Source organism: Dromaius novaehollandiae, chromosome 6 (genome assembly GCF_036370855.1).
Source record: "Dromaius novaehollandiae isolate bDroNov1 chromosome 6, bDroNov1.hap1, whole genome shotgun sequence".
Classification (NCBI taxonomy): domain Eukaryota; kingdom Metazoa; phylum Chordata; class Aves; order Casuariiformes; family Dromaiidae; genus Dromaius; species Dromaius novaehollandiae.
The window spans coordinates 31455634-31481940 of record NC_088103.1 but is presented as its reverse complement, the minus strand read 5'-3'; the positions used below and the strand labels follow the sequence as shown (position 1 = coordinate 31481940).

Genomic DNA, 26307 nt, shown 5'->3' with positions numbered 1-26307 from the left:
GTTGTTTCTGGGTACAGTGATCAAACTTGAAATCTTTTTGCAATGTAAAGGACATCATTATGTACATGCTATTGTGCTATAATTACTGAAACCTATTCTCCATGGCAATATAATTTTGAATATTGCCTCATTTTGTACATTAATCAAGAATTATAGAGCTAAAGCTCTCAGGGCCTACTACTTTGATGAATGAAACTATTACAATTCTGGCATTTTTACCAAATGTGCCTGGATGCTAATGAGATAGATCAAATTAATGCATCATTGAATTTTGCGTTTTTAAATACTGAACCTTAGCACTGCAACAGATAATGAAATTACTTCTGTAAAATACACTCTCTGGTATGCTTAATAGAAATAAATAATTCTGTCTGTTCATCCTCTGTGGACATTTCTGAAATCTGACAATGTTTTGGCTTCTGACTCATCTGATATCAAATTTTGCCAGCAAAGTCACAAGGGGCACAGAAGATTAAGATATTAGATGTGATGTACAAAACTTGTAGTCAGCCCAAGCTGAGGCACAGGTAGCATCAGCTTTTATACCCGGTACATGCATGCATTTTTGGTGTGATGCCTTGTGCATATACTTAGAGCACAGACAGGAACATGGGCCAGGCAGAGAATTCTTTCGTAAAGATACTCTGTTAAAAAAATTCTTTTCCAGACAAAAAGAGCAAATTAGACTACTGTCATTTTTTAATAGGATAACTATTGAGCAGAGTTGCACTATAAACATTTAAAATAGTAAATAAGCTGCCTACTGGGCCAGAGATTGGTGTTAAAGAGAGAGATTATTAAGTTACCTTTAATTTCAGAGTATGTACAAATATATCTCCTATTTTCCTTCTTTCTCTTTAATTCACTGAACATCTAGCAAGGCAACTAAAACATAGCAAACTTCAGATTACAGAGTCCAATTTCCTGTCTCTGTCATGAAAAAATTTCCAGTGCATAGATAAGGTTGCAGAATCAACTCCAAAATGGATATCGAGTGATGTCACTGTTGCTATTGAACTTCATCGTGTTTATTGTGCAGGGCACAAAATGCGTGCCTTCAAGATACACTTTTTAACAGGTTCCTACTAAAAGCTGTGTGACTTCTAGGAGAAGTATCTCATTTTGAAATGTGAAAAAGTGTATATCTAGCTGTAGTAGCAATTTATGAATGGACTGCATGTCTCTCCTTTCTTATTCATAGTACTAAGCTTAGCGCAACAGATATTCAAAAAAGCATACAGAATTTTTGGGAGAGGATAACTCAGGCAAATTAAATCAGCTTTCACCAATACTCTGAGTACCTATGGTCAGTATCATTTGGCTTGGATTCGACTCTCTGATGGCTTTCGTCTTTAAATAATTTTACAAGTTAAGAATCATTTTTGTAATGAGAAAGCTGTTTGAATGTTTCATGTATTTTGCAAGGTCATTTCATATATTTTGAATTTCATAGAAACTTGCCTTTAACTGGGACACAGAGCAGACCTCTAAATAGTAGCTGAGAACTGAAGTGATTCAACGGTCATAACTAAAGAACTCACTTGAACTATAATATCCGCTAATAGATGCGTATATGCATATTTGTGTGTGTGTGTGTGTGTGTTCTGTATGAGCTTAAGTATGGGCAAGTTATGGGTCTGTACTTCATCCATATGGTTACAGAGTACTGAGCAATGTCTTGGAAGTAGCAGCAATGGAAGTCTTCCTCATGGGCTCTGTTAGTGGTGTAGCAAGGACTAACAACCTAAACGCTGATCACGTGCGTGTGCAAGAGGAGATAATGTTCGTTTTCCATCCTCCCCCTCTCCTGTGATTGTGGCAGCAGCTCTTCATGGTCATTCTCTCACTCATTACTTCTCTCAGCTGCCCCAACGTTAATCAGTAGTATCCAGCTGAATACTAGACAAGCATCTGTGTCTATGGCATTGAATTCTGTTAAATTCATTGCAAAAGGAGAAATCCTGCTGAACTTTCACATTCAGGAAAACTATCTCCTCTCTCTTAATTTGTGTCACCAAGTCCTGTGATGAGCCCCTTGCCTTGCAGGGAGGAGGCTTTACAGACCTTTACGTGATACAGGGGTTAAAGCATCTGCCTTGTCTCTTGTTCGCGCTGTTAACCCTGCTTGTCTCAGGATGAACTGTTTCGATGCTTGGTCTGAATTCTGAGTGAATTCTGCAAACCAGCTTATGGGCACAAACGGACTACTGCAACACACTGCTGCATTTGACAAACTGCAGATACCAAGAGAGCCTGTCTGGAAGTGTTATGACTTCCATCACAACCTGATGATGTGGCAATTTTTACTGAATAATCTTAGATACAGTAGAGCAGGCTTTTTCCTGAATTTGAGTTGCCTACAACAATATTCAAGACATTGTTGAAAACTGGCACATGAAGTTTTTGCACTGTAATGGAGGTACTAAAAACATTCCAGTATTCAAGACTGAAGACTTTTTATATTTAGTTCTTTGAAGAATGATTATATCTGTTACCCAAAAAAAACCTCTACAATAAAAAGGACTGATGGTTTCTATTATTCCTAAGGTCACAAGTGTCTTCAGCAAGTGATCTTTGTTACTCTCAGGGTCTAGAAATTTTCCTCCATCAGTTATAACAAATTGACTATAATTTATTCCAGCATAACACTGTTCAGAGTAACAGGGGATCAAAATTTGCACATGACGACAAATCCTCTATTAAATATCAAGTTTGCCAAATATGTCATGTCATCTTCTTGGCCATGTTCTTTTCTGGATCTTGAGTGTGAATCATATGAAGTGACTTAATTTACATCCTGACAGACACAGAATTTACTTGTCCCCTTGACACCAGTAGCTCTGATATGCAGTTAAGTTCTAGTGCATTTTTCATTAGCACTGGCTTTTGTGAATTCATGCCTTCTATTATCAAATAATGATTAAGAGGGAGGGAGGGAGACAGATCAGATGAAAAGCATCAATTATAGTCAGGTGGTTTCCTCTTTGTGCTATGCCCTTAAACACTAATTCCTCTAATCTTTGTCCATGGAAGCCCATTCTTCCTTTCCACAGTGAACATACTAATCCTCCTCTGTAAAGTTTAAATTTAGGCCTGATTATCCTAAGGACTGTCAGTCTTTTCCGTAACAACTCTCAACAGTTTGCACATATTGGAATAAATGGGAAGCGCCACAGGTCAGAATTATCTGCAGCCCTGAGGAGATCTGTGCAGTTCGGTCTTTACTATTAGAATAACCATGGTTCTGTCATTGGTGGGTCAGTGGAAGTGAGAGCTCCCTGTGAGTAAGATTTTCACTGTTTGGATGAATAGTGGTAGACTAAGCCAACAGCCTCACTGAAAAATCTGCTACACCATGCTCAAGGGACGTGGCTATATTTAAAGTACCTGACTGCATCCTTTTACTTTGGGGAAAGAATCTGTTGGTATGGACAGAGTCAGTCATCAGGAAATCTCACTAACGTCTCCGATACTGTTATCAGCATGTCTAATTTTAGCTATTGGAAGTAAAGACCAGAAAGTTGTCTTTTCTGATGTACATTTTTAGATCATTTTCAAATCATGCTGTAATTAGTTTGATTCATTATTGAACAATGAAACTTTTTTGCAACCCTCATGTATTCACAAGGCCACACGCTGCCTCCGTACCAGAAAATCCTGAAAAGAATGTAGAATCTAGTGTGTAGCCGCTGCTTTCATACCTATTCTCTGCAAAACACTAGTCCTATGTTTCCTGTTCTAACATTTATCATGTTTTCCAGGAAAGAGAAAAGTCATATTGCTGAAATGCCATTTTTTAATATGTATTTGTTAAAAATTGAAACTGAGAAGCCTTTTTTACCTATAAGCTATTGTTTTAGTTTTATTCACCAAAATACTGCTTATATTCAACACCAAAATAATCTAATAGATTAGTATATTAAGTATCAAAATAATCTAAGGATAACAGCCATTTGAAAGTTTTTGTCTGATTTAATTATGAAGCTGATCTGAACAATGCTGTGTTTTCTGAAGATAATTTCAGTGACACTGACATTGAAAGAGGACACAGTTAATGATACGATGGTACCACCAGAAATTATGATCTTATCAATGAGGCTGTATTGGGCATCATGAGCCCTGCTAGTTAGGCAGGTTCTCATAGGAACTCAAAAAATGATGAATTGTAATGCTGGGATCCTAACCTGAATGGACAGAAAGGTTCTGCCACCTGAGGTGTAAAAGCTAGAGAAAGGAAGAAAAAGAGTGCAAAATGGGTTTTACAAGTCTGTTGATTATGAGTGAGATGGAGAGAGAGGATTCCAGAACCTAAAGGTACTTTGAAGCTGATTTTATACATCAGGGACATGTTGATATTACAAACTATTTAACATGATCACTCTTAAAAGGCTGATATATGGTCTGATGGAGTCATGGGTTATAGCCAGGGCCATTTTATTGCTAGCTAGCAATGAAACTGAAAAATCTGCAGTGGAAAAGGGTATAAAATGGTGACAAGGGAAACATTTTCATGAATTCTTCTTATTCAGCTTCAGCCTGAAGCTAAATGCATTTCCATCATATGGGGAAAAAATTATCCTAGGCTAAAGAAAATGCTTAGTTCAGCTTTGAAACAATTGTTTCATGCTAGCACATTTTCAGTAAAAACAAAGGGTTAAAATAACAGGGAGTTTTACAATAGCTTATATATATTGTCGGTGGTACCCTGAGAAAGCTGTTGCACTTAGTACAGGATTTGTAAATATTCATTGCAGACAGCACTGGAATGCCAGTAGCTGCTGTCCGGCGGCAGGTGTTTTCCTGCCTGCTCTGAATCAAACAAGAGACATGATTAGAAATTTGCTTCTCCACCTTCCAAGTGAGCAACCGGATTATTGGGTTAGTAAGAGCAAAATAGTAACAGAGCCACTTCCTTTTCATTTAGTTTCACTTAATCTGGCCTGTGAATCACACCTGAAATTGAAAGTATTTCAAAGTTCGTTCTCATTTTCTATTTGGCCAAAATTATTCTCCAAATCTCACCTGAATTCACAATCAGGTGTCCTAAGAGCATGATTCCTGGAGCAGAGGGTACCTCTTTGATGACAGTTCTTTTTCAAGGGTTGTTCGTTACAGTTGAAGTAGAAAAAGGACTTTTTTACTGCCAGAACTTCATTAGCTATGGTACAGATAAGATACCTATAATGTCAGCACGTTCCAGAATAGAAATCCAATAATACCTGATCTTTATGGGATGTTGAGTTAGAAGGGAAAGTTTTATGCTCTTTGTTAAAAGAACAGTGTCTGAACTCCTTAGTGTAAATAAAAAGAAATGTTTTGTAGTTATTGCAAAAGAACAATACATGTCATCTTATTACATGTAAATAAAACATTAAACAACACTGCAAGCCATGTATCAGGATCCTTTGAACTGAAGCTCTGCCCAGTTCATGATGCAACACCTGCTTGATACCTGGTCATTTACTGAAGGAATAGATGGTCATCTCTAAGTTGCTTGGGACTTGGAAATTATTAGTTATCAATATGAGTTAGGGCATTTGCAAGCTTGCAAAGGACTTGCAAGCTTCAGAAGGACTTATAATAGTTCCTATGATATTTTCAGGTTTGAAAGACCATAACTGCAACATGCTGATCTGCAGAACTATACTAGCCTGAATTTTCAGCTGCTTTTATCGTGAGTTCACATATAGATATTTCCTGGAAATTCAGAATTCTTGTCACACTATTCCTTGCCTCAACACTTTCTAGAATTCGAGCTAGTCATATACATAATTGTAAAGGATAAGTTAGAGGGTAGGGTAAGCTTGATAAAATGTCTGACTTTGATATGCTGCTCCAGGCAAAATGTAAAACGCTGATTGGAAATTTTGCAAGTTCTAAAAATCCTTGAAGATAATATATTCAAACTCCAATGGGGGCTTTGTAGAAAACTTATCAGATTTGAAAGAGCTAAATATTTTCTCAGATGATTCTCTAGTGTCATGTAGATTTAAACTTGGTTATGCAAAAAAAAGTTGTAAAGAGAAATGCATAAGATATTTCAAATGTTTATTTTATCATGGTATGGACAAAGGACTAAACAGTCACTTCTGCGTGAAATATTCACTGTAGTTACAGAAAAGGTTATTTGACTTTTAATTGTAGATGATCATACTGATTTAAGTTATTAAGAAAATTTAAAAAGAATCATTTGTTTTATTTATATAAAGCCAGAGACATATTAAATACCAGTTCTTGCTTTCAAATATTGTTGCCTATGTGAGAAAGACGCAACTAAAAGCTTATTACAAGACATCTCTCTCTTCAGTGGGTGTGAATGTACATGGAGCTTCACTGGAATAGGAACAGTGATGCTGCAAGAGAACAAAAGACCTGAAGAATTATGAAGTAGGGTATGCAGACTGATGAATCGCAAAGTTGCAGAAACCTAGAACACTGCTAGCAACCAGCTAGTATAATATAAAATGATTCAATAATCAATAATAACTGCAGTACAGTACAAGCACTATGCATTCAAATAACAGCATGGCATAAGTCTTATGAGATTCTTGCGTTTGTCAGTCCATTGACACTATTTCATAAAGTAATTTTGGCTTAAAAGTGTTATAAGGTACCAAGAGCAAATTCTAAATAACAAAAAGTATATGGGTTATCTTACAATAAATTAGTAATAAAAAGCAAATATATCTTTTTATATACATATACATGATATTTTTAAGCAGTGATCATTTTAAATGCCTGATTCTAACATTTAAAAATATTTTGCTTAGCTTTATTAAGTGGTCTGAAAGTTCAAGGAAAGGAAAACGTATTCCTTGGAGGAACATTACTGATGAAATCTACAGGTACACACGTGTGTGACTAGCACGTTTAACTATAGCTGTTGTAAACTGAGCTTCAGACCTGACTTATTCTGTTTATGCTCCTAACAAATGTGTGTGGTAATCCGTGTTTGGTTTATGCCTGTTTGACTGGAAGGCTTAGAAGTTTTGGGAGAAAAACTTGTATTAGATTAACTCACTTGGTTTTGAGTTGGGAGACTCTGGAAAAATACACATATACTTCAGTTGACGTTTTTGAGCTTGTACATCATAAATAATTGAAGCCTATTATTGGAAATGTGGTTGATTCTATTCTTTTTGATTTAGTCTTCATCAAAGAGTCTAAATGAGAAGACATTTAAGTGAAAATTACACTTACAGTTTTAAAGTAGAAATGTTTAAAGTTAGCATCCTCCTGGGGTATGTCAATGTTTTTTATTTGATTTTCAAGATAGACCAGTTTAGAACTTTGTGCGGGCTTTGGACCAATTTTAGTTGCCCTAGGAAATTTTGACTCAGAAGAAAACAGGGAAGCAATGTGAGAAATGACATAAAATAGTGTGCTTTGAAGAAAGCTTTAAGGAGAACTTTAGTGAAAATAGGTCTTGAAACAAAAGTGCAGACCAACATAAAGACTTTGGGACAATTATGAGGAGTCTCAAAGATGCCAGCTGGAACCTAACACAGAAAAGGAGAAGCCATAAGGACAGCTGAGATGGTGGTTATATTAATAAAGTAAATGAAAAGGGGAAAATAAGGGCCTGCAGCAAGATAAGAGACAAGCAAACTGAAGTTATTTAAAAAGATTAGCATGTATTTAAAAGGTTCTTAGATCTATCTTCTAGAATTTCTGTTCAAACCTTATTCTTCTTATTTGTTAATGGGATAGCTGACCACCTCTCTGTTGGTTAGACACACCTCTTGAAAGGCTTCAGAGTTGAAAGGGCAGGAAAGGAACAAGAGAACATCAATGCGGTGTTACCAAAAAGCTTATGGTATTTCATGTTCTGCTTAGAGCTTGTCTTCCTGGAGATGTGTGATTTTGTTTGAAACCTTCAGCCTGGATTTTTAAAAGAAAGCTTCTAATTCCTTGGTTGCAATGACAAGGGTAAAAATGTGAAAATAGGAGTACATGAACTCAAACTGCCTGAAAGCTGTGAATCCTCACTGCTTGTTATGACCATTAATATCAACATTGAGAAGAAGTTTAAAATCTATTAAAACCCTAAATTTTCCATAATTAGTGAAGATCAGACAATAAATAATAAGCTTAATTTGCAGCAAGGGTTGATATTAGAAAAAGATTTCTAACTATGAGAATAATTAGCAATTGAAACAGATTACCTGGGAGGCTGTCAAAATGTTGTCAGTAGCAATTTGATAACGTAGATTAGATAAACATCTATCCTGACTGGTGTAGATTTAATGTGACCCTGCCGCAGAGCATTTGAGTGGACTAGTTGACCTCTAGAGCTTCATTCCTGACCTACAGTTCTACTGTTCTAAAAAAAAAAAAAATTTCCTAACAGTGTTCTCATTTTTCAAACCTGTGTTTAATGCTGAATTCCTACAGCCTTGTGGATCTCCTAAGAACCTTTCATGTTTTATTATGAAAGCAAATTCTGACAGAAGAGACTTTGAAACTAATGTGTTCCAAATATGCCTTCAGTGTTTGGAAATGTTATGAATCTAGTAGAAACTGGCTCCTGATCCTCCAGGTATTTTTTGTTCAGGTACCACATTATATAAAACTATATAAAACAACAAAAAATTCTGCTCTGAGACATACACACCCAAAGAGGGTTTTCAGGGAATCACTGGGAGTTGCACATACATAACCATAGGAAGATTTTGGTTCATGGATGAAAATTATTGCAAATTAAGTTCTGTAAATTCACTGCAATTTCAATGATAACAGATTAAAACAGTTTAATTATTTAATATACTTTAGCAATGCTGGTTAATATCCAGATTAAAGTTTATGCCTATATTGATTGAGTACTCCCACAGATAAATGGGTAATACCATAATCATTGACCACACTCTGGGCTTGAGGAATCATTCAAGATTTTACCAGTTTATCTGAAAGTAAAAACTGGGCTAGGTTTTCTGTGAAAGCAAACCTGAGCCTGAGTGATACCTGAGTATTATTTATCTATTGCTCATGAGATGGTAGAACTACAATCACTGAAGAATCATATGTGTTTGCCCATCAATAGTATAAGCGGTGCCAAGAAATTGGATATGTTAGTAATGCTGGAGAGAATGACCTTCAAATATTCTATATGATTACTGTGGAAAATATATGAAGTCTGAGAGGTACAGTTCCCTGTTTTAACATCCCTTGATCTGCAGCTACACTTATTACAAGTAATCACTTCAGCAGAGATAGGTAATTAACAAAGAACATAATCCACAAATCTATGTCTATGAATCTGAGCAGATTACAATTTCTTCAGATATATCTATACCTCTAATTTATCTCCTAATTCTTTATTTTTGCAGTAACTGGTTTTATAGCTTGCTTATGCAGGGTCTCTGAATTTGTGGTATTTGCTAACTGTGGTCAGTCATAGGATCTTGCTTGTTCTTCATTGCTAGATGGGTTTATGGACATCTCCAGAAATACCTATACAGGCAAAAATCATTTCCCGACATATTTATGCATACCACTCTGGAATTTGATTCCTGGGATAATTAATGCCAGTAAGACTCATTCTCGTGAATGGAAGGGAGAGGGAACGGGAATGACAAGCAAAGAATTATCACCAGTGTTATTTTCAGAAAAGCTACTCCATGCTGGCTCTAATTCATATATAAAGCATTTTGGACTTTCTAACATGTCAGATTATACTCATGTTATTGTCTCATACAACAATGGTATTAAACTTGTCTGCCCATATAGATGCTTATTCTTCCATTAGTAATATTGAAGAAGCAACCAGTTAGCTATATTCCCTCCCCATGCATGTAAGACAGTGTTTTCCATAGGTTCTGACACTGCCAAATTCTATAACTATTATCATAACTACCAAATGTAGGCAACCTTTTGACCTGGAAAGTTGAGCAAAGAGATGCTTTTAGAGTTTTGTTGAACTGGCAGTGACTGCTATTCACTCCTTCTCAGATCTCCATTTTCTGCACTACTAACCCAGTAATGTAACATTCTGGAAATTATATGTGATTTCTAACTTTTAATTAATATTTCTCAACTATTATTTATTCATAAAGATAACTGTGCTCTTTCTCTGCTTGTCCTTTTCTTTCAAAGTTTCATGATCACAGCTGGCTGAGTGCTCCAAAAAACCCTGTGATTTTTCTGAAACATACCCTTTGATCTTTTTATATATGATGGAAAAGTTTTGTTTTTGCTTCTGGTTAAAATCTAGGATAGGGATCACCAAAAATAGATTTCTGTGTATGTCAGTTTTTTAAAACCAGGAAAAAGCAAATGTTCATACAGTCATCGTATATATAATATTTCCCATAGCTCAACTTAGTATGACTAAAACCGACAACAGTAAAAAAAAAAAATCAACATTAAAGCTAAAGAATTGGGCTTGACACTCTTGAACTCATGCCATTGTACCTTTGTTTCTTACTTTTCACGAGGGTGAATTAAGGACAAGATGTCAACCTGAATTTCTACCATTAACTCTAAACCTCCTTGGTTCTATGGATTCAAATCATTACTTGAATACAGTTTGTCTATGATTTAATAGCAGAGAAATCCTTAATAACTTCCTTATGTATAGCATTAAAAGAGAATGCTTTTTGCTGCTTCTAGATTAGCACATTGAATAATATCCTATGGAAGAAGCAGAAAGAAGGAGAAAGTGTTCTAGAAAGAAGCCAAAAGTCCCAAACCATCAGGGAAAGTGATTTCCGTCATGCTTTAATGCTTCACTGCTGCTTGTAATATTTAATAGCACCTACTTGGTAAGATTTTGAGTTGTTCGCTACCTGGATATCTGTCAAGATGATAAATTGGAAGCTGTATAAGTGGACCACATTGCATAAATCCTAATATGAGATTTTCTCCATGAAAACAAACATAAAAGAGTAAGCTTTTTCTTTGTGCAAACTGTAAAGATGAAACTTCACCAAGATAGTTTAGAGGATAAACCAATTTCTTTGAAAGAACCATGCATTTGTGTAGTACGAAATCCTGCAAGTCTGCATCTCACTCATACTAACTTGACCAAAGTCAGTGGGGACACTTGCATGAGTAATGGCTGCACAACTGGTCTTGTACAGTGGTAGAGAGATTTTATAGTTAGCATAGATTTTTCTTCCAGTTGAGCTCTTCTTGGCTGCTATCTCAGCAGTAGTCATTGTTGATGTAATGTGAGATGGGGTCTCCCCCTGACTGCTGAGCCCTGCTCTATCTCAGTTATACTCTAATAAAGCTCTATAAACCTCTAAAGTAGCCTGGCTGGCTCTAGGCATGTAGGCTTCTGACCATAGGGAATACTGAGCTCAGCTCATCACCTCATGGCCTTTCCCAGGAGTTCCAGAGATCTGTAAACCTCCACACGAGTTACAAAATTCCCTCAACTCAGCATAATTCAGTGGTTTGTCTTTGTACTGTCAGGAAAAAAAGGTGTCACAGAAGAGCCAGAAAATGGCAAAAAAAAGTCTGAAACTGTTGTGGACCAACTAATGAAAAATGAGACCTCAGACAGTTCTATAATCTACAAAATCTGTAATCGCCATACATGATGCTCATCTCTATTTATCAGAAATTTGTATAGCAAATATGTCAGTCTACTCTGAGTAGTACATGTTTCAATTTGCAATATGATATAACGTACGAGAGCAGTAGGTCTACAGAGCCCCTCTCTCAGCATTGACCACTGATATGGATGGACCCTCATAGACTTAAAAGATACCAATCAGTAGTAAGTGGATCACAGAATCATAAAAATATTAAGGTTAGAAGAGACATCTGTAGGTCATCTAATCAAACTCCCCACTCAAAATAGAGCCAATTTAAAAGTTAGCTCAGTGACATCCCAGCAAGGTTTGAAAAGCTCCAAAGATTTTGTTTCTTTCTCCCATCCTACTTCTGTTTCATTTTAGTTTTCATCTTGGATAGAGCACAAACAAGAAATGGAAGAGCTTTATCATTCTTAATCCTGTAAATGAATCTGCCTGAGTTTTACAGAACATCATTAAAATTGATAGCTATATAATAGAAAGTATATAAATGTCATGTATAAATGTAAAAAATTCATATCAAATCGCACATAGTATATCTAGCTATTAATGACAGGATATAAGGTAGCAAGAGAGACTCGTCATTTGGTGGCCACCTCATCCTGCAACAGTCCATAAGGACTTTGTTTTGATTATATAGTCCCCATTCTTTCAGCCTGTCCAGAGGTTAACAATTCTTTGAGAAACTGCAGAAATATAAATAAAATAGTTAGAGCTGTGCAGTAAATGATCTTCTATCTTTGCAAATGGAAAGTATTTCTACCTCAGAAGGAAAACAGCATCATTTGTGGTTTCAAAACTTTTTTGCAAAAAAACAAAGGGAGAGAAACAGGAGAATGCTGGATAGCCAGTGCTCAGAGCACTCATATGTAATATCGTTGATCCTTAGTTGTCTAATTCAAGCAAAGGGACAGGGTCTTCCCCACCCCAGAAGAGAGCTCATCTGATTATTGACTATTTACAGGTGGTTTTTTTTCTCACTGTCAGTGAATGGAGCAGGTCCACCTTGTATAATAATAGTTCATTGTACAAAATAAAGAGAACATTTATAGCCACCTCCTTCTATTATTCTTTCTCAAGCTGTGAAATCTTCCTAACAAAAGCTTAATCAAAGCCAATATTTTCTCTAAGTTGTTTGGTTTCAACAAGTCTGCCTTTTCCAGCAAATAAAGAAACAGAAAACATTTTCTGACAGTAATATATTCATACCTCAGGTAGAAGTTAGGTATTGCCAAAAATGTTTGTCTGATTTTTATAATTCAAGTTAACTGACAAATGACAAATTTCAAGTAAACTTGAAATCGTTTCTTGCTTCAGTGCATGTTTTTCTGAATAATAGCTTTCCAAATTCTCTGACGTCACGTGCTGCAGAGCCTGAGCTGACAGATTCAGTAAGAAATGGAAGAGAATGAGTCTCTTCTGCTCTCTGCATTTGCTCCTTTTGGTCAGTGTATATACAATGTGTACAGCATCAAGAAGGAAGGGAGCTTTGTTGTGCTATAAGGTAAATGCAATGTATTCAATTATATGAAAACTGAAAGATATGTGGTTCAGGTCAGGGGCCTCACTTGTTATTCTTCCAGAGAAATATCATCAGAATACAATAAGCATTAATACGTGGATTCAAAATTATTTGGTCCAGGTAATACTTAAGTCATGGAAAGAAGGAAATCTAGCTTTCTTTCAATTAGTGAAACTAGGTCAAATACTACAATATTGAAATACATGAAAATGATGCTGTGATTAGTAAGGATTCCTTAGTGACAAATGATTGAGAGTAATACAATACTCTTGAAACAATGTTGGAACTATCTAATTAGCAGGTCCAGGAGAGTAGTTATTCACAATTAATCAAATTAATAGATTTTGGATTTCTAATGATTTCTTTATATATGAGTCCTTTGAGGTGTAAATAGTGGTTGCAGATTTTATATAAACATCTTCCAAATGTGGCCAGCTGTGAAACTGAATTAGCATTCATGGGAGACATGTTTTATATTTCTTTTTGTTCTGAGTAGGAAATTAAAGTAAATATGTAGAAATTATTACATAATAAAAATTCAGAAGAATTTCTGGTTGGAAAGATTTCATCTTGATAATTTGGGGGAGTAGGGGGTTACCCAAACTGTATTTTCTGGCTTCACATTATAAACTTCTGGAGCCTAAATTTTCACTACTTTCAGCCCTTGTGGAGTGCATGTTAATTCTTGAGGCAGGCACTCTCTTCTATTCTGCTGCTTCCTGTAAGTACTGAGATTTATTTTCTCAGAAAACATCTCTGAAAATATAGAAAATAAAGAAAATAAGGGTAGAAATACAGAAAAAAGATAAAGTTCCATGTTTAACTTACCCAGATACTTTACCAATAATACTTTTTTTGTTGTTGTTGTTGTGCAGTCTTGGCAAATCAAGCAAAAATGTGGTGCCTTGAAAATTAAGTGCGTATGTAAAGTCACCCATGGTGTATCTTAGGACGTTAACATCTGTGCCGTGCACTGACTTTCCCTGGAAGTATAAGTATTCTGTGTTTTTGAAAATCATGTCTTTGGTGTTTGAAGCCACTCATTTTTCTTAACTCTCAGGGACGCCCCCTGCTTAACTTGTGGCCTGTAGCAAACCCTAAAAATACTAGAACTATTCAAAAAATTAACAGAAACATTTTCAAATGGGATGTATTAGGAAATTAAAATAAAACATGGTGTCTCTTTCTTTACTATGCACTGAATGTGGACTTCAGAGGAATTCAAAACCTTCTTGTATGCTTTTCACATCAGAAACAATTCCTTTCAGGAAAGTGCTTCATCTTTTCTGTAAAAGTGTGGGTTTGATTTGTCCACGACAAAAGCTTGGTAGCTGGAAAGATTTAACAGAAAGAGTTTTGCGGTTTCCATGGATCTTCTGTGTAAAGGCTTTTCGATTTCAAATAGCCCTCTGGGTTTGTGACTGAATACTTCTCTTAGACCGAGAAGATTTAATAATCAAAATGATATTATTTTTATTTAGTGTGTAGTTTTCTCATGTCTTAAACAAGACTGTTTGTTCTCTCACTTTGCCTGAGGATACGTCTTGCTCTAGCTGTGTGATTAGATTTTAGATACATGCAGTTGAAAATAAACCCAATTACCTAAATAGATGGAAGGTAGAAGTAAATTGTGATTAGCACATAATTGTAAAACCAGAGATTCAGAAGCCTGAAACACTACCTCTGTTTAATTTTGGTGATGTAGCACCTAGTCCATAACAACATTTTAAAGATGCCCTTTATTGCCTTATCAGTAAATCCTTCAGAAACAGTAAGAATACTTTAATACTTTAAATTTTTAATATTTAAAGTCAGTAGAGCTACTTCTAAGTATACACACACACACACACACACACACACACATATGTATATACACAGATAAGATAAATATCTATCTTGAGTATCATAGGTGGATATCGTTTAAAAATATGCATAGGATAAGCTGAATAAATCTCGATTAAAACATAAAACTTATCTGTTAACTTCATAATAAAGTGCTTTATAAGGAAATATGAATATATGGTATTAAATATCTAAAATATATATGTTACACTATGGCCAGAACATGTACAATTTGAAAGTATTTCTAATAGAGTGTTCTGTATAACATTAACCACCCAATGACTATTATGCTTTAGAAACCAGTTGATGCATTCACTGGTTTTACATACACTGTGTGTGGAGCTGTAATTTTCATTTTCATTGAAAACCCATTTTTTTATGGCAGAAATGGCAGATTTCATAGGGCAATGTTAAATTTCCTAAATGCATTATTTTAATGGCCTGTATCAATCAAACAGGCTTTGTAAGTTGCTTGAAATGTTTCAGGGCCAGCAGGAAAAATAAAAATGCTTTTTAGTATGTTGGAGCTGTGCCTTCTTGCTACAGTTTTCTTTCTGTAAATAGTAACGCCAAGACTCGTCATTCAGGAATCTAGAGTCCGGGGTAAAAATCATGATATTAGTGTGAAAAACAAGGCCTTTTTTGAAAACAGTGTATTTAAGGTTCCTTCAGTTTGCTAGTTTTTGAGCTATTAAAGTTCACATTTTTCACTTTTTGTCTGTAAATATTTGTAATGGAAATTTATTTTTATTTTTAGCATGGTGTTCCTATAGAAACAAGGTTTATATGATCCTGCAGTTTGTGTAACCATGTGACTGTCTGTGAGACTTTCCCTCTCTAATGACTGGCTAGTTAATCTGAGAGAGATAGAAATCATTAAGTTCCTATAAAATTCATAGATGACTAGATGAGCATGCGCAGGACAGAGATAAATATCTCAAAATAAGGGAAGGCTGAAGTGTGTGAGAGAGACAGAGCCTATAAATGTCGTAACCAAGGGAAAGACGTCAAGAAGAGCTTGCACCTTCTTGTTCAAAGACAATCATAAAACAGAAACTGCAGGAAATCAGACTTCAGTTGTTTCTGTACCCATGCTCAGCTCAGTAGAGAAAGCTGAGATTCCCATATAACCTGCCGCCAGGAAGAGGTGCTTAATGTTGCATTATAAGATAGAATGCTTGCAAAAAGCTTGTGTGAATTAGCAATGTAATTATTGTGGAAATTCAATTTTCTCTGAAGTATTTCTTGTCTTTTTCTCTAAACAATTTGGCTCCCTCTGGTAGTGTGGGGCAAAGATCTTGCCCTTCATATAAAACCATGGATTTATGTAAGAGAAAAGGAAAAGAAGACAGGAATTTAGGAGAAAGAAGTTAGCATCTCCTCCATGGACATATTTCCCAGCCCATGAGTCCCTGTGTTCTCTTTTCATTGTCTGTTTGCACATATCTGTCTTGAATGCTCAGTCAAGCAAATCTAAGAACAAGCCACCTGGGTCAACCAATAAAGTCCTTATTTCAGGACATTGATTGCGTGGCCGTGAATATCTTCTGAATCATTCTGTGCTTGTATAGCAAAAGAACTTAACAGAATATAAAACTGTGGCTATTTTTCTCTAGAAAATGGACAGTTTCACGTATTATCTGTGAAACTCCTGCAACAGAAATGATTCAGCTCTAGCTTGGCAATATGGGTCATAAAAAAAATGTTGTCACAAAATATCTCTTTTTAATATAACAAATAGATTTTTGGTGCCATTTTTTTTCTATTAAAAAAAAGCCATACCAAACAGTGAATAAAGCACCCCTGAAGGAGCTCATCAAAGGTTTTCCTCCTGTGAAAGAGCAAAATAATATATTTTCAGATGATGTTTAAATTACAAAATAAGGACTTGACTGGCCCATTTGAAATTTTTAAAAAGTGCTATAGAAGAAAAAGCATTCTTCCTGAGAAACAAAATGTTGCCTACAGAGCAAGTAAGTGTCCAGTTCTACAATACATGAAATACTGGGGCATTCAGGAAATTGAATTGGTGGTTGCCTTAATAAGATACAGGATTGACGTAAATCCTTTTAAAACATATGATTTCAAATTTCAGTCCCAAGAGAACATAAACCAGAAGCCACTGTCAGCACCTGTCATATTCGATCCAAATTAAAATCCATTTCCTCCTGCTAGTAGTTTGATTTGGTTCTTTTGGCAGACTTAATGAAATATTACATTGAGTAAAATCGAAAAAATCCATATTTTCTATTTAAAATGCAAGGTGATTCTATTGACAGTTATAAAACATTGATGCTAATGTAACATGAATCATGTATTAAATACCTGACAATATAAGGTATAGAGCTTATTATCACTATCTGTGTGTGCTTTACTTTTCATTCGCTTTCATATGATATAAAATGACATTGTCATATATAGGCTGTTATCAGACTTTCTTACCTTGATGAGGGTTGATAGGTTAATGGTTCTTTTCTCCGTTTGAAAGGCAGAAGGACATCTTGATGGTAATTAACTTTCTGAAGGTGTACCGCAGTGCTCAGTGAAGCAGTTTTGTTTGATTCAGTAGGCTGGAACTGCAAAATAATTTCAGCTAACAGCTCTACACCATAGTCGTCAAATGTCTGGAAAAATGAGGTAGCAATGAATTGCTCAGAACAAGAGTATCAGCTATGTTACTACTAGAAATTAACTGTGTAAACAGAATTGAACAGCCTGTTGTGTTTCCTAGGGATAAAGTGATTGTGCAGATAGGGAATGCTCAAAGCATGAATAGCTTGGAAGGGTGAAGCTTTCATTTACCTGCTAATATTTCTCTCCAAGCATTAATGTAATCAGTTTTCTCTCTGTGAGCTCCATCCTCTTTTTAAGCTTTAGATAGATAGATGGATAGATAGATTAGATAGATAATAGATATGCTTTTTAAGAAATACTGATAAATATATTTTCTCTCTCATCAACTTGCTGTATAATATTTTATTTACTTTTCCTTCAGAAATACATTCAGCATGAATACCTCCTTACTCCAACTTTAGTTATTTATTCATTAAGCCTGAGCAGGAGTAGAAGTCAATAGAGCTAAACTGCAGCAGGGAATGCACCATAGAGAGTCCTCTCTCTCTCTGATTTCCAGCAGCATCTCAGGCATTCTCCAAAAAATAATAATTAAAAAAAAACAGGTCTCTCTCTCTTCTGATGTAGCATGACTCTAGGAGTTGGTCTGTTTCTCCAAGAGATGAACAATTTATCTCTGTGTAAATGAAACATATCTCATTTACTTTTCTTCTGAATTTTCTCTAGGCTCACTAAGGCAAGACTATCTGGGAATAGGATACAAAATAACAAAAAAATTTAAAAATGAAACGTACACTTCCATAATACTACCATTTCTATGAAGTCTTCTTTCCATTTTATCAAAATTCCCAGGGAAAAGAACCATGGAATGATCTGAAGCATGAAAAATTCAGAAGGAATATCTTGAAAATCAGACTCATAAATGCTTAAGCTTTATACAGAGAAACTACTTATCTGTCTGCCTGCCGGGTATTTGAACTGTGGCATCTGGGTAGCTCAGAAGTTAATGACCATTTTCTATATGGATTACTTTCACAAAGATGTTAAAATGAAACCCCAACTCAAGGAAAGATAAAGGGGAAAGTCTTCTTGCTGTGGCTTCTTTTCTTCTCTTTTATTTTTATGTTTATTTTGCAAGCAGCTAGTATAGTGGCATCTCTTCCTATATGAACTGTGCCATAGGAGTCAGTGGAGCTAAACAGATCTTTCTTTCTTTGTATTGGAGAGGAGAAGAAGAATTGATGTTTCACTTTTATCTTTATGTATCTAAAATGTGCCTATCTAGAGCTGTGCATGCAGAAAGGAATGCCTTTTAAATATATATACATTTTAATCAAGAAATGGATCTGCAGTAAGGACTGTTTAAAGCTATTAAATCACGACCTTACACGTCAGCATTCCACCAACTTCTGCAGAAAATAAACTTAAGAAATAAGTCCTGCATTACAGCCACAGAGCCAAGGTCTGGTCCTTTTTGGCACACAGGAAGAATTCATTCTAGAGTCAAGGGTCTTATTCTGGAAACAGTTTAGGGCTAACAAAAACCCAGACACTCAAGGAAGAAACTCATAACTGGGTAGAACTCTCCATTTACTTGGTGACTTACTGAATAATACTTATGGAAATAAATTTAGAAGAATATACTGTATGTTAAGTTAGCAGAATTGATGCTGCCTGGAGGCTATTGCAGTCATTCTTGCTGACATTATTCTCTTTCTGTCAGATTGGCTGCGTAGCTCCCAGTATTTTGCAGTACTGTTTGCCTTACAAGAGGAGTTCTTGCTGAAAGGAAGCAGCAAAATAGTACGCTGTGGAGTCGACAGAGGAACATCACCTCAAGCAGTGTCTGCTGCTTCATGCGTTTTTTTTTTTTTTAGTTTATGTCCCTGCATGTAATAAAAAATACGGTACTTACTGGTCCCAAGCGCACACAGCAGAAACTTAGGGGTCTCTGAGTTCAGTGATTATGGCTCCTGCCCCCCAAAATTACTGCATGTCATCTGAGTGCCTACATAGCCTGGTTTTCAGGCCCTGGTGTTGCCCACACTGCAGCTGAGAGGCGCGAGTGCAGCGCGATAAAGCATACCAGGCTAGCCTTTATCTAATTAGCTTGGAGAACAATATCAGTGCAGATGTGAGGGAATGAGTTTCAGTAAATGAATGTGTGCTGATGTAGAAGCCTGCGAGGAATCCTGCCGTTATCCCTGGGAGGCCAGCAACAACAATGCACAAATTGTAGAAACTCTTCCCAAGGGCTATGGCTTCTAGGTCCAGAATCATCCCACAGGCTGAATTCCCTGTTAAACAATTTTAAAATATTATATAAATCAACTGGCTTATCAAGATCCATTTTTAGCTAAAAAGAATTTTTCATTTCCTCTCTGTGTTTTCCCAGGGTCTTTAAAGATCTGTGTGTATGGGTATCTCAGCTACAGCCAAACCGTCTGTGTTAGCTGACTCCATCATAACAGTGAGATCTGTCAGAGCAGCGTTGTCCAACTAGTCTGTCTTTTCCACCTTACTGATGCCTACAGAGTTTCATTACTGGTAGCTTGAGTAACAGCCTTCGCTTTCTTGAGCTATAAAAGCATCACACCAGTAGATGAAATTGGCTCTGAGCCCTGAGTTACTGTATCGGCTTTTGCGGAGAGGGGGAAACAGCCCACTGGTTTACTGAAAATGAAAAAAATAAGAAAATGAACTCCTAAGTCCCACAGCTCCACTCTCACGAAGTCACAGGTGTGGAACCAGGGCTTGTATAGATTTCATAATGTCCTGAAATATTTTTTATGAAATTTCAGAGCAAACTGCAAAAATCATTTGTTCTTCCAGTACAGAAGTGATTCAGATAACACTGGTGAGAAATGGAAAAGAAATGTTTCAGCAGCTGGGCCATTATATGGGTTCGTTGGATACCAGAGGTCCTTCACTGCATTAGTCTTTTTAAAAATGGGGAGGAGTGAAACTTGCTCTATGGAATAAGAGCATTGACTAAAATAGACAACTGTGTGTAGATCTAAAGCAAGTAGCAGATCACGGCAAATCTTACTTCTTCCTGACTGATGCCTGCAAATTGATACAACTGCCTAATTTGTGTCCATGTTAACAAGGCCATACAACCTGAACCTGGTCTTCTTCAGACCACTGTGAAGTATTTGTCTCTTGACAAATAGTCCATGGTTCTACCACTTTTAAATACCTCTATTCCATAGATACTTCAGATAAACATGATACTGAGTCAACATGAGCAAAATAAAGCATAGAAGGATTAAATACCCCACAAATAAAAATTCAGGCTGGGAGCATGGTACTACATCTTGGAAAAGACCTAAGTTTGGGTTAAAGGTGTTAAGCGCTTAAGAGTCGCAATGTGAAGCACCACATAGTTTGTATGTGTCAGTAAAGAAGGTGGTTGTACTCTGTGTGTGTGCCCGGCCAGAGCTGTCCAAAATGCCGGTGGCTCGTGGCACAAAGGCTGGGCAGGGGGACGTGGCACGAAGGTTGGGCGGCCCAGTGGCTGCCTCTGCCCCAGCAGGCGCCACGGGGAGGAGCGGGCACTGCAGACCCTGGCGAGGGCTCAGCGGCGGCACCACCTTTCCCAGGGAAGCCTGCGCATAAAAGCTATGTTCTTCTCGCTCCTGCTTTAACCCAGAGAGGCAAACCGCGTTTCTTGGGCTGGATGCCCCGATTTGCCCAGTCCCCTTCATTTACAGGGGCAGAGGGGCCTTGTGTTTAAGCACAGGATGGGAATTAAGAAGTCTCACTCTGCAACAGATTTTCTGTGTGACCTTGAACACTTAATCTCTCCTTGCTTGTTTTCTCATCTGTACAACAGGGATAATAATGTTTATTGAACGCACAGGGGGCTGTAAGGCTAAATTAATTAATGTTATAAAGCACTTTGATTCCTTAGATGAAAGGTTCTCTAGAAGTGTGAAGTGTTGCCATTTATTAGCTACATTTTCTTCACTTTTCATTCATGCCCTGTCAATTCTAATTTAGCTTTTTCTTTAAAATTATTTACACTAATCTTCTCATCTGGTTGGAAGAGAAGAAATTGATAAAAACTAATGATTGCAGAGAAGCTAATGTTTGGAAATGCTCGTCTAAATTTCTTAATTATAAGTCTACCTCCTCACTACTAACATCCATTTGGACTTTATTGAATAAGCTCACATATATAGACAACAAAATGTGTTCCTGCTTTTATTTCTTTAATTATACTTTTATTATTATACTTTTATTTCTTTAATTATACTTTTATTTCTTTAATTACATTTTCCGTTCATTCTATTTTAATCCCATTCCTTTTGTTCATCTTCTTTCTATTTGGCAGGGGGTTTTTTTCTCCTTTGCTCCTCAAGAATCCTGAAGCCGCCAATGAAGACTCATTTGTACACACTGTCATTTCTCTTTGCTATTTTACATTTTTTTTGCAATGAGACAGGGCAGGCAGCGCACTGTGCTGGATATCAGTACAGTGCACCTCGGGTGCACAGGAACCATTTGACTTCACCTTATGTCATTTCTAGGATGTATTTTCTTTCTCTTAGCAATGAGACAGGACAGGAATTTGGCTGGATATTGCCGTGTTTCTGAAGCGCTGTGTAGCTAAGTGCTTCCAGAACATCTGAGCGCTACCGTTGCAGTGTACGGCAGCCTGCTCAAAGTGTGAGATAGGAAATAGAGATTATCTAACACCCAAATACAGACTCGTATGAGACTTTGGATCATGATATGATTTAAGTGTACGTATGCAGTTTGTAAAAAGTAGCTGCTTTGCAAAAAACAAAATTATAGATTGCATTATAGGTAAATTCTATAGTGTAATCACTCGAGATGAGTTTGAAGTGCAGTTTCCTATCCTTGCTTCTGTATTCCTATTTTTCTGCTCCTTATTATTTCTTAGACAAATTGGAATTAAATTTTCTATGCCTCATTGCTTACCCTAGTCGTGTCCCGAAGTTTTAAAAAATGTCATTCAATGTGTCTTTGTTAAAAATAATAATAAGCTATTAAGCTATCTTATTCAGTATGCTCAAGTCAAAAGATATGCACAATCATTAAGCTGCAGTGAATGAGTGGATTTTGTAAGGATGCAGCTTGTTCATTGGAATTCGTTGAGTGCTACAGAATAAGCTAAGTTTGAAGAAAATGTATTTATTTAATGACTCTGAAGTTATAAAAGCTGAAGGGCTTTTTCATGAATGTGGAGAATGATTTTCTCTGCTCTGTTTACAGCTTAGAGCGTGAGGACAAAGGCTGGCTGTAACTGTTAACAGGAAATTCTCTGCGGCCCAGCCTCTAATACTGGCCTGCAAGGAGGTGGGGGGAGAGGTTAGGAAAATTTTGTCACTAATCATGGGTTTGGTTTAATGCTGGGTTACTTAGTCTTACTGTATCTCTGTTTCTGTAGAAATCCTGTCTTGCAATGACTGTGAGATTTCCTAATGTTTGTATCCCATTTTAGAAGAATCATGGCCAGATTCTGCTGAAAATGTATCCTGTATGTCATTGGGTTCCTTTCGGATAATGCAATAGCAGTGTTTGGGCAGTGTCCATGTCCCTTCCTAGTGCTTCCTGCAGCAGGTAGTGGCTTGGAAAGATATGAATTATGTATACTGAGAGACAAACATAGTTTAAAATAGGAAATGGGAGGGGATGTTCATGGCCTCTGCTGAACAGGTCTAGTGGAGCTGTAGCCTCCCGTCTGCCGGGGCTGGTGCTCTCTGCCTGGGAGACCACAGTGGTTGAGTGCCACATAATCTGTGTTTTGCTTATATGAATGGAAACATATGATGATGGTGTACTTTGCTGAATATGGATGTAGGAATGTGGGGTTCCAACATCAGTGAGACATCCCCTAGGAATTTAATTTAGCCTAATTAATGATCGTGCGTTGGAATGAATGCTGCTTCCAAGTAGCTCAGTGGCATGTAACCAGTTGAAGGGGCGTGAAGCTATGTGCTTTCAGTCCTAGCACACAAGTTTCTAAAGAAAGATTAACGCTTAGCTATTCCTAGATGAGGTCTGGCTCAAGTCTTAAAGGTCCTCACATTTGAATGCATTTGTGAGGCTGGGTGTTTGAGTAGTGAACAGAAGTGTGGTATATGCAGAAGAACATTTAGTGATCCTGATTGCTGCAGATTGCTCCTCTGATCAGAAAAAACATTTTGCCAGCTGGACCACCCCTTTTCTCCTCCTAACTGAGCTTCATTTTGTTTGTCATCCCAGAGTTAGGAAACAGTTTCTGCAATTGCAGAGTTTCACTGGGAAAATTTTCAGGTTCAGTATGAAGTGTAAACAGTTTTTTGTCTGATTTTTTAAAATGTATAATGCTTTCATATTTAGTAATATTAAATACAAATACTTATGTGAGTGGAATAACTGAGATGTGTCATTAAAACAAGATTTTGTTCTTAGTATGACTGCAATAGTAACTACATTTCCTGAAGGCGTCAAGAGATTGTGAAAAGAATTTAAATGGTTCCATATAAATATTAAATATTAATCTCTCTGCTGTTTGCTTTATAAAGTACAATGTGACAATGTTTATTGTGACAATACTTCATGTTTTGTTTTTCAGGTTTTAGGGATATGTTTAAAGTTTCAGGCAATATTTATTGTATACTCAGTAAACTTCATCAAAGAAGAATGGTTTAAAAAGCAGTATTCTTGCCTACAGGTCAGGCAAATTAAAATATCAGTTATTATCTCTCAACAGATTTTATCTGATCAGTGGAGGAGTTCCTTTTATTATATGTGGGATTACAGCAGCAACCAATATCAATAATTATGGAATTGAAGGCAATGCGTCATAGTAAGTATAAACTGTTATAATCAAACTGTTAAAAAAAGCATATTCTTTTTCTTATGCTGATAAATGTAACTGACTTCATAAAGGGTACAGACAGGCCATTTGGGATGAAATTTAAAATGAACTTTTATGGAATAATACCTATGAAAGAACAATGTCTTAATCTGGGGTTTTCCTCTTCACTGTCTGTCTCCCAGTCTGACTCCATTATGGTCGATAGAGTCACTTTTCATTTAAAGAGTCATTCCTCATTTTCACTTGAGTAAGTGAAAGGATATTACAAAATACCTAACATATAGCATATTTAATGGGCAATTCTAATTAAATACTTTTAGTTCATTAAGATATCTACCTTGAATTAATACCTGCCATGTGACTTATCCAAAGTAATATACAACTAATTATGTGAAACAATGACAAGTAAAAATCTTTTTTTGTTTTTTCCTTTGAAACAAATGATTTTGAATTTTTACCAGCCTGGAAATGTTCCAGTCACAACGATCATGACATAGCCCTCCAGTTTGTACTAGCATGTTCAGCATACCCACACAAGCTGTCCAGGCATCACGTTATTATTAGTTCTTGACATGAAACACAAGGTATCAACAAAGTGCAATAAGCCTGCCCGTAAAAGCAGAGCAAAAAGTGAACCAGACTGCAAAGGTAAATAGATTCCATATAAATGTTCAGGCTGTCAATGACTGGCACACCAACGGGTATATTAGTACTCTGCCAGCACTTTGTTGCTGGTACTCTGGAGGACATTAGTCTTAGTTACTGCTTTTAGTAGGTATCATGATACATTTGAAAGTAGTTATGTTTTGGGTAGGAAAAGTGCTGGAAGCAAAGTGGAGTGGATTGTAACTGAGCATTTGGCCTCTTAAAAACATTTTTATAGGTCCCTGAAGTTTAAAACCTGGTAACAAATTAGTAGATACTATGGGTAGCTGTATTTGCTCTGCCTAGGACCCAACTCATATTCATATATTTATTCACACTTATCCAATTAGACAATCACTTATAATCAACAGTATATTAAAAGACTCAATTATTTATGTTCATGAATGTGTGAGACATTTCTCATTTTGGCACAATTACAGAGTTTGTACTTCTTTAATCATGTTAATCAGCCAGTCGATACCTAGCTCCACAGTCTGTACAGAAAACAAGGCACTGGATGGTTATAAAATTGGGTGAAAAGACAGTTGTAATTCAACAACAGCATAGTGAGTTATGTGCCTTATTCATTTTTAATGGTATTAACACAGAAAAATGTAGATGCACAAGCTTGAACTTTTTTAATGGAACTGATTTTTGAAGTGAACCACAATGAGATACCACTTGAAATAAGAGCATCCCAAGAGACGACTGCACTGGGGAGCGTTCCGTTTTCCACTTTGCATCAAATATGCAGCATTCAAGTGTACTTCAAGTATTCATCTAGCTTTGTGCTCTCTGCTTACCCAGTTAAATATATTTTGTAACTTACCTATATGGACTCTTTTGGCATGCATGTCAGACAACAAAATATATACTCCTTGCAGTGTCTTTCAGTTCATTAATAAATGTGTGTGTGTTTTTGTTTAAGATTCAGATTTTAAAAATTTAAAGTAGTCATGCTGCAGTTTCTCCTGACAAATACCCAGTGGGGCTGCATCTTTTTAGGTGAGAGGTTCTCAGCCTGGGAGGTAAATTAGTTCTCCTTTTTTTTTTTTTTAATGAAGTGATAGATGGTTCCTGGCCTGACAAGCATGTGAGCAGGTTCCTCCCTGTATTGGAGGGACTGCAACCAGTCAGGCCCACCTAAATGAGTGTGAAGTGCCAGAGAGTGTCACTTTTAGACCCAGAATGGATCATGACAGATCACCTGATCTATTCTTTTGACCCAGTAGGAAAATTAGCTATATCCAAGCCATTCCTGACCATTACTTATCTGAGGGGTTTTAAATGCTCCAGTAATGGATACACCACAATCTGTTCCAACAGTTTATTATCTGGATTATCCTAACGTC

General features: G+C 36.5%; 1 protein-coding gene across 1 annotated transcript in view; it reads left to right on the top strand.

The window, feature by feature from the left end:
- The window catches only part of LOC112989796 (adhesion G protein-coupled receptor A3-like), a 281364-nt gene that overhangs the window by 249218 nt on the left and 5839 nt on the right, over positions 1–26307 (top strand). Inside the window, exon 18 of the mRNA XM_026111146.2 lies at positions 24203–24298. Coding sequence (XP_025966931.1) covers positions 24203–24298 — 96 coding nt within the window. The remainder of the gene's footprint in view (positions 1–24202; positions 24299–26307) is intronic.